Here is a 9,731-nt window from a genome sequence, read left to right as displayed (position 1 = left end):
CACTGTAATTTCTGCCATAGTCTGAGTGCAGCGGGAAGCCCCCCGCTCCTGGGTATTTACCCTTGAAGGCACCGCAGTGAGCTGGTTTTCTCCTGATCAGGCTGCCAGCGATGTCCAGCATAGCTTGCTTACAAAATATGTTAAAGATCTGGACACCTTGCAGAAGCAGCAAGCAGGGTGCTGATGAACATTCATCCTCAGGCTCCAGTTCTCCAGACACCCCAAGGCTGTGGCCAGGAGATGGATGCTCTTCGTCTCCCGGGATCTCTGCCTCCTTCCTATCGGCAGTGCCCATCTCGCTCCCCCTTTTCTACCTAGGATGCCGTGTAGCCCTACCTCACTAGGCATAGCATAAATGGATTACTTTTGATGGTTCAGCCATGAGCTCTTGTTGCAGCATCGCAAATTTGTCTAGCAGCGTTTTGCCTGCACGATGGGGCTGGTGCGCGAGGATCCTGCGCTTTTTCCCCTTTTGGACCAGAGCGCAACTGAGAGCTATAAGTCCCTCAAGCCATGGAGTGGTCTTCAGCAGCAGGAGGTACTGAGCCCACTTAAAATTTTTAAAAGAAATTGCTTTGACAAAGAGTCTTTTTTTTTGTGCAAAATGTTTCCTGCATTTTCTACCAAATTTGAACTTGTTTTCTCAAAGAAAATCTCCAGCTGCTTTAAATTCAGTTTGTGCTAGAGAAGAGGTGTGAAATATATTAAGCAGATGAAAGGAGCCAAACCAGTGTAGGGATAGACTGTTCGAGGGACTTAAATTCTAACTATAAATTATTTAAAGCACTGAATTTGAATTTACAATATCCCTTTAAATCATTCTGTGTATTCCATAATTGGAGGTAAGACGTCCAGAGACATTCAGCCTGCTCGCCTGTACTCAGCATCTCTCTCTCTTTCCTTTTCTTGCTGGCTATGTACCTGACACCTTTCTTTTCCTCTCTGATAGTGCTACAATTAAAGTTCCCTTTAGGTGGACTTTAAACACTTGGAATGTGAGTTCACAATATTCTCCTGTAAGCAGAGACCCTTTCCTTGTTTCTACAAGCATTATATGGTTAGCCCCTTCTAGACAGAGATACACAGGGAAAGGTATATGCTTTATTGACTGTGTTGTGTAAGGCTCCCCTGCTAGCACCCTGCCTTGATTCAATACCGAGTAGAAGACTGCTGCTGTTTTCCTCATTTTTCACTTGAGAGGGGAATGTGGATACACACAGAGCCACGCTCACGGTGTCATTTTCCTTAGCCCTGTAGTAAATTGGCCTGGTTCAGAAAAAGAGGCTATTTTTCCTTATCGACTATGAGTGTTAGTCTCGGGATCCAAGGCTCCACTTACTGCCTTGGAGAGGCTTTCAGTCTGCTATTGAAAGTGCTAAATCCTACACTTCTGCTAACTGGTTGGAGGAAACACCATCCCCCAACCGTGTGGGTTTTAAAACTGTTTTAATATATTTTTAAGTGCTTTAACACTCTCCCTTGTATGTGATGGGCAATCTCTAAGCCTGGATGTTGGACAAAATATCAATAAAACCCGCTGCTTCTGTTGAAAACAAAACCTCATACGGCTTCCTGCACAGCCGTTGCGTTTGTAAATCACTCAGGGCACATGACCTCTTAACCGTATCTTGTTTCCAGCTCACAAAACGATGGAAGGTGATTGGGCTCCATGCGCTCGCCGCCACTCTCCCCCCTTCTCTCCTCTGTGCGATTTTCCTTCCCCCGAGTTGCTCTGACAGAGTAAGCCCAGTTTGCACCAGCCTTTTCCAGCCGGGGGGCAGCAGGCGCAGAGCAGCTTCATGCGCTCCTTGCTCCTGCGAAGGGCAGGGTCGGTGATTTATTCCCGTCTCCATCATGGAGAAGGACTTTGGCGGTGGGAAAAAGCAAACCCTTTGCATTCCCTGGGACATCAGCGGATTCATGGACGAAGGGGAAGAGGAGCAGTTTTGCCTGTGAGTAATAACACTTAATTTGGTAGCTGCTTTCCATGTTGGCAGTGGATTCGGAGCGCAGGCGAGCCGCGGCGTTAGAGAACTGTCCCCACTTTACGTGGGGACAGACTGAGGTCCGTGTGTCCCTCAGCGTGCTGGGGTGTACGTGCAGCAGCCGGCCTCCAGCCCCCTCAGAGGCTGACCTCGGCAGAGGACAGCCACGGTGCAGGCACGCCTGGTGCATGTGCAATGTTGCAGGGGGCTGTGAAGTTTTTGGGGAGCAATTGAAAGAAGAAAAATCAAGCCAGATGCAGTCCTGAAAGAGCAGATAGAGAAGGCAACACCAGGCTAACTCATATGCTAGTACATATTTAGTTTTTTAAACAGCTGTAAGAAAGTCTGTTTCTTTCTTCTCTTAAAAGGTCAAAAGACCCCTCCAGTACAAAAGAGTAGAGAGGACTTGTTTCTACCTAGATACTGTGCTTTTTGATATTGAAGACCAGAATATGCAGCTGCAAAAACTGCAGCAAGAAGAATGGGTTTGGAAGGGTGAGAGAAGGGTTGGCATGAAGAAAAAGATGTTGACAGCGTTCTAGGCTAACATAGTGACAAAGTCAAATTTTGCTTCAGTTTTAATCTTTGATAACATGAGCAGTCCTGGCTGAATTTCAATACTAATTGGGGGTGTCTCTTTTGATCATTGTACACACATCAGACTCCAGCAAAATCTTTAGAATTGCTTAACAATACACAAAGATACTCAGATGTCCTTTGCAATCAATAATCTGGGTATATAAACAGCCAGATTTTTTAAGTGGAAAGGATGTTTTTCTGATACAGCAACTGTCAGGTGAAAACTTGTATCTCGCAATGCTTACTTGACCTCTAATTTCCTTCTGCCTGACCAGGCTTCCCTCATCCCTGGTGGGAGCCGGGGTACGAGACAAAGCTGGGTTGGCTCCACCTGCTCTTTATTCCGTTGATCTTTGCAGATTAAAAAGGATTTTATGGGGAGGAAGGTCTGGGTCTGGGAAGGGAAGAGGAAGGGGGGGAGGACTTCTCTGCAAGCTTTTGGAGGGCCGTGTATTGGTTGATGTGCCGCCATACAGTCATCAGCCATAGTCTTGGTCTTTCAGCTGTGACTATTAACTGCACAACATTACTGTTTCTTTTTTCACTGGGAATCAAGGGAATGGGGAGAATTAAATCCTTTTCTCTCATCCAGAGTATTCCTCTGAGTGAAGATCATGTACTCAGGCTTGGCAGATGCACTTGGACATGTGCCCCTGACTATTGGCTTGTAAGGCATCCTATGCTTTCCTGGTTTGGGGGACTCAGAGTGTATCTTTGTCCCCCAGGAGTAACAGAGACCAGCCCAAGAGTTGTAAACTACACCAGCCATTTGTTAGGGGCTTACTATAAGCAGGTAGCCCAGACATTGCAAAGGCACCAGTCGCAACCTCCCTTCCTATCACGCAGCCCTGCAGGGCAGCGAGATATATCAGGATATATCCCAGCTTAGATCCAGGATAAATTGCCCCATTAATCAGCCCCTCTGGTGAGGCTTGTGGCAACGGGATGCTTGAGAGGTGCTCCACAGCACCCAGGCTTCCCCGTGGGCATGTGGAAAAGCTGCCATGGCAGCTGCCGTTCCACTAGACTGAGGGTAACGCTTTGCTGGTGGCCATTTCACACAAAGCAGCAGCTGTATTTGAGAAAAAAGAAATTAATTTTGCTACCATACAGACTGTTCTTTCATTTACCTCAGGAAGCAATGGGAAAAGGGACAAGATAGCACAAACAACATCAGCTTCTCACAAGAATAATTACACTTCTGCCATTATGTGTCCCTGCCCATGGCAGAGGAGTTGGAACTAGATGATCTTTAAGGTCTCTTCCAACCCAAACCATTCTATGATTATAAAGAGCAAAATAACAACCTGTAAAGGGCATCATAATAAAGACAGACAACAAATAAGGGAAGTGTGGATACCAATCTTTATAACAGTGAACAGTGTCCATTTCTTATCATAGAAGTCTGTCTTTATTATTATCAGTTTAGTCTCAACCAAAATAAATCTCGAAGTACACGTTTATACTTGCACATGTGGCATGCTTCCACCCTCCCTGCGTAACGCAACATACAAGGTCCATTCAAATGGCTACTAATGGTTGAAAACAGTAAGCCTTAATGAGATATGTAATAAGCTATTGGTACAAATGCAATTTTCATTTGCAATCATACGGATATCCTACCAGAGGAGGTCAACTCTACTGTGTTTTGAAGTCCAGTGAAGAACAGGCATGGAGGGTGAAGGTACAGAGGATTCAATAGGCTTTACCAACTCTTTTCATAACTCTCTTCATGAAAATTTACAGCACACACTGAAATGCCATCAAATAAAGTTGCTTTTGACTCCCGTTCTGCAGGGCCTGCACCTTTCAGGATAAAGCATCTTAAGATGCTGAAGTGACTGTAATGTTCCACTTCATTCAGTTTGGTTTTTTGTTTGTTTTTAAGTGAAAATTAGTATTTTTAAATGAATTGATGTAACATTCATTGAGGTTACTGCAGTTAGGATGAAATCTGGCAGTGACATGCCTTGTTTTTTCCTCTTTCAGTTCTAGGGTAAGTATTATTCATTTCATATGTGAATAGAAACACAGGAGCTGATTGACCTTCACAGTAGGAGGTATATGTGATTTGTTAGCTGCCCATGAAACCTTTGGCTCATTGAGACTCCTGCTCCAGTTGCAGTGAAGCTTCCAGCAGATGTTTTTGATGGATTTCAGGGTGGCAGAGAAGCGGTTCAGTGAGCAGTGGAGCCAGTCATATGCTCTGATCCCCTGAAGATTTGTGCCTTGAGGTTGAGCCACCATACGGACACTGGTTCAGCTTGGGTGGCTGTCATTTCTTCACCTCGCTTCCTCTTTCTGCGAATCACGTTCAAACCAAACACCCTTGATTCTCCTGCTACTCTTGTAAAATCTCCTCAAAATTGGCCAGCAGCTTCACAAGTTATTAGGAATGACAGGTAGACATATAGATAGCAATGCTAGATAAGGCTTGTTAGGAAACCATAGTAGATACGTACAGATATCTCTAAATGAGATTACTTTCAGCATTTTACATTGGTACTTGCTCTTTGGAGGGGAGGAGTATGATGTGTCCAGGCCAAGCCCTAAGAAGTGCTACGTACCTTCAGTTCCTATTAAATTTCACATAAACTCAGTGTTACTCTGCAGCTTTTGGGCTTTGGCCAGGGGTTTGGATCTGGCTATGACCTTCTCCAGAGCTGAGGCAGGTGCTCTAATAACTATTATAAATTAATTTTGGGGAGAAAAAACAACAACAAAACCCTCCTTGATTAAATACCTCCAAGCTGTAGTGACCCCAGCTGTATTTTGAACGATATGCAGACTTGCACTTGGCAATAACAACCTTCTAGAGCTCATCTGACCATTGCCTATTTCACTTTGGGCAGATGCTCTGAAATGCTGTTCTGGCTTAAGCCCAGCCGGTAACAAAGCACCACGCAGCCGCTCGCTCACTCCTCCCCGTGCCATGGTGGGATGAGGAGAAAATACGAAGGCAGGCTTGTGGGTCAAGACAAGGACAGGGAGGGATCACTCACCACTTGTGGGCATGGGCTGGGGAAGAAACAACATCAATTTAATTTACTACCAAGCAAATCAAAACGAGGACACTGAGAAGTCAAACCCGACCTGAGAACGCCTTCCCCCCATCCCTCCCTCCTTCCCCCCCAGCCCCACTCCCGGTTCTCTCTCCCTCCTCCCCCCGGCGGCGCAGGGGAACAGGGGATGGGGTCAGTCCGCCATACCTGGTCTCTGCCGCTCCTTCCTCCTCAGGGGGAGGAGGACTCCTCCGCACTCGCTCCTGCTCCGCCGTGGGGTGTCTCCCGCGGGAGACGGTCCTCCACCAACTTCTCCACCGTGGGTCCTTCCCGCGGGCTGCAGTTCCTCACAAACTTCCCCAACGTGGGTTCCTCCCATGGGCTGCAGTCCTTCAGTCCCAGCCTGCTTCACGGAGCCCCGGCCATCTTGGGCGGCCTCCGCTCCCCTCCATGGCTGGGGGGGACAGCCTGCCGCCTCACCGCGGGCTGCGGGGGCATCCCCTCCTGCCTTCCTCCCTGACCTCGGTACCCACAGAGGGGTTCCTCTCCCACCCCAATCCCCCACTCCCTGCAGGTTTCCCCTCTTAAATCTGCTCTCCCACAGGTGTTTCCACTGTCACTGACGGGCTCGGCCTGGGCCAGAGGCGGGTCCGGCTCCGAGCCGGGGGAGCTTCCAGCAGCTTCCAGCAGGAGCCGGCCCTGCGGACCCTCACCCGCCACCAAAACCCCGCCACACAAACCCAAAACAAATGCCTAGAGCAAAAAAGGGCTTCACCTTGGGATGTTCTGCCATAACATGACGGGACTTGTGAATGTGCATTCCTGAACCCCTCCAGCGACGGCCCCTCCCCTGTCCGCAGTAACGAACTACTCCACAGCCATCCTGAGGCCGTTTTATTTGTGTAACTGCGCAGGGCCCGCGCGTTAGGGGGCAGGTGCCCAGGGCTGGTGGTCGGGAGAGACGGGGGCTTGTGGTGAGGTGGCTTGTGCCCCCCCGGGGCCTGAGGAGCTGGTTCTGCGGTGGCAGGACGGGCGTCTGGGACTCGGGCAAGGGCTCGCGGAGGAAAAGAGAGGAATTTTGCCTCGGCTGTGGCTGGGACTTGAGGGAAGAAGGCTGAGGGGCAGCACGGAGTGTTTGACGTGTCGATGTGCGGTGTCGCTCTGCAGCTTCTGCTCTTCTAAAGCTGAAGGTCACCTTAGATTCAGGCTTGCTTTAGATTTGGGTCAATACAGGAATTGTCTCATCTTTCCTCAGAGCATCGGTGGTTACATTAACCAGCTGGGGTTTTGTCTGAGAGGCTGCATTTTGCTACAAGCCCCACTTGTGCCGCAGAGATATTGAGCCTGGTTTGGAAGCTGCGGGAATGACAGTTACTCAGAAACTTGTGGCGTTTGGGTCTGGTACCACAGTTGGTGCGCTGACGCCCACTTTGGTCCCATGCAGTAATATCTTCTTTTTTAATGAATAATAGAGTGCTTGTGAGTTTGTGCGAGGCAGGCAGGGTGCTGTGGGAGGAGGAGCAGCTTTAAGGCTGCAAACTTCTATTGTTTAAAATCAGTTTAATAGCAAAGATAGCTGTACACAAATCCCGGTACTAATGACTTACTATTTTTCACTAAGTTTGATGTTATTAGCTTTTCAGAAACTAAATGTCTGAGATGCCTCCTGGTAGCTTCTATCACAAATATTTTTGAGCAAGAGATTATTTTACTGTTTTAGCAGGAGAAAAAAAATTCTAATTAATTTTACCTGTCAGCAAGCCAACTGTTAATTCAGAATCCACTGAGCAGCTTCTAATTAACTAAAAATTGTCCTTTTATTAAGCAAATTAGAGCCATTCAAGCAGCACGAGACATTTGTAAGGCCGCTATTAGAAGTAACTTACTGAATGATTTTACAATAAGAAGTCGATTTGCCAGGAAGAGGAGACCATTTTAGTTTCAGTAGGATTGGGCATAATCAGAGGTGTAGCATCACAATGTACAGTGAAGCTAAACAGCTGTACTGCTCAGGATGTTCCTAATTATTTGTTTCCTGTATGAAAAATCTGCTTCTTGAACATTAACACTCAGGAATGTTAAAATATGAGTTAAGAGTAAATAAGCCGAACTGCATTTAGTCACTGTGCCAGCACTCTCAATCAGAGTTGACCTTAACTCAATTAAGCAGAAATTATTTTCAAAGTGATATAAACTAAGTGGTGTAGTAGAGGCAGCAAGCTATTAGACTGCAAATTATTATGTATGAGGGATCTTCAGTAATTGTCAATGATTCTTAATATATAGCAAACGTGAAGTCATTCAAGCTAGAGTGGTGCTAGGGCAGAGAGCACCCACCAATGCTTATGTAGGAGCTGGCATGCAATAACACATTACCTCAAAACTTGTAGTCCAAGCACTAAATCACTCTAAGACCTTTCTATTTCTATATGAGAGCATCTGCAAGATAATTTAACGAAGTTTACCTGCACTACCTTAAAAATTGATTGGGATTAACTTTGCTGACTGCTGTGTGTAACCAGGCTGTGGTATGTGAGCAGGATTCTCGAAGCAGCCGAGGGACAACTGAAATCTGTTCGGCCAGTTGCCTTAGGGACATGCTGCAGCGCAGGGGATTTGGGGGCCCCTCAGGAAGGGAATTGCAGATGTGACTGAGTGGGGAGTGCCCTCCGGATGAAGAAATGGCACCAAGAAATGCCTCCGCTGTTGAACTTGTGAGTGTGAGGGAGCTGGGGACTGCCAGCACTGGTGCAAGCCGGCGGCTCGTAACACCTGTCAGGGTGCAAATCCCCAACATCCAAATCAGGCTCCAAATGTCTCCGTTCCACATTTCATTGCAGTGGAAGGTGCCACCATGTCCAGCTCCAGATCTAATCTGGCAGTGCAGCTTTAACTCGTGTATTACATTTTCTGTGAGTAATGCAAAGGGCCTGGAAAAGTTGTCTGAATCTCCCACTGACTCCTTGGCTCGCTTCCCACTTTCCCTGTCTCATTTGGCATTTCTGTGCTTCCTCATAATGAGCATTCACAGAACAACAATAAAGAGGAAATTTGGTAAAGAATAAAGGTAAATTTATTAAGGCTAGCAAGCGTGGAGAAAGCTGATGTGTGCTGTGTCTATAATTTTGCCAATAACACTGCGACAGAAATAGCAGTTTAGGGTTTGCATTCAACTTACGCATCTGCATTTCTTCTCTGTTGCTTTGCAATCAGACTAACAGCCACTGCGGAGACCATCAGTGACAGCGATTACGTTATGACCTTTTAAAGCTTACTTTCAGAGTAAAGATTTTTATCCCATATTACCGGTAATTGCTGACTGAGTTTAATACAATACTCCCAGTGCACTGGAACTGCAGGGTTTGTGATTTCCATGATTTAATAGATCAAGTGTCTTGGCCGTGGGGGAGACAAACTATCGTAACAGGATCTTTGCCATTTGGTGAATTTCACATTTCCTACCAACATGCTTCGTATTTGCTGTATGCCTCTGCTGCCCGGTCTTGCAAATGACATACCCTGCTGTAGAGTATAGCCATGTAAGGGGTGTAGTCAGAGCCAAACTTCAAGGGTTTTTCAAAGCTTTGTGCTAATGAGACTCCAATTTAGTTTTATATTCAACCAATCCATGGGAGCAGAGAGCAAAAGGAGGTATGTTAATCCCATGTTTCAGCCCTCCATGGCATGCCCTTCCCTGGCAGCTGTGTACTGTATGTGGCATAACAGATGTTTCATGTGATGGAGCGAGAGGACACCTGTAAAAGCCATGACACAGTGATCTCTGTGCAAAATGCTTTTGTGCATACCTTGACCATTCATGTGCCTGATTTCAGTCGCGTGTAGTGTGTTAGTTTGGCCTTGTGACACATGCGTACGCCAGACATAATCTGTTAAGCACAAAAGAAAAGCAGAATCAGATCGTCAGCTCTGTATAAACCAAGCAATTCCAGCATACTGTTTTGGAAGGAGCACTGTCTGGAGAGACTGAATGGAGATGTAGACCTGTGTCTTACATGTTTCCTGCTTTTTATTGTAGGGGACACTAGCGTTAATACAGTCCTAATAAACAATTTGCTTATAAACAATGAAAGATGCCACTATAATTGCACATGTGTGCACGTGTACCCCATCACCCTTCCCTCCACGCCAGTCAGCTCTGCTTTTG

At 46.6% G+C, this 9,731-nt stretch overlaps 1 protein-coding gene across 3 annotated transcripts in view; it reads left to right on the top strand.

The window, feature by feature from the left end:
• Positions 1-1,717: 1,717 nt before the first annotated feature.
• The window catches only part of FRMPD4 (FERM and PDZ domain containing 4), a 411,698-nt gene continuing 403,684 nt past the window's right edge, over positions 1,718-9,731 (top strand). For all 3 annotated transcript variants that reach the window (XM_052774003.1, XM_052773997.1, XM_052774004.1), the window contains exon 1: positions 1,718-1,952. Coding sequence is in view for 2 of the 3 variants with exons in the window: in XM_052773997.1 (XP_052629957.1) it covers positions 1,855-1,952 (98 nt within the window). In the remaining variant the exon portion in view is untranslated. The remainder of the gene's footprint in view (positions 1,953-9,731) is intronic.

Source organism: Harpia harpyja, chromosome 22 (genome assembly GCF_026419915.1).
Source record: "Harpia harpyja isolate bHarHar1 chromosome 22, bHarHar1 primary haplotype, whole genome shotgun sequence".
NCBI lineage: Eukaryota > Metazoa > Chordata > Aves > Accipitriformes > Accipitridae > Harpia > Harpia harpyja.
This window is presented reverse-complemented; position numbering and strand designations above follow the sequence as displayed.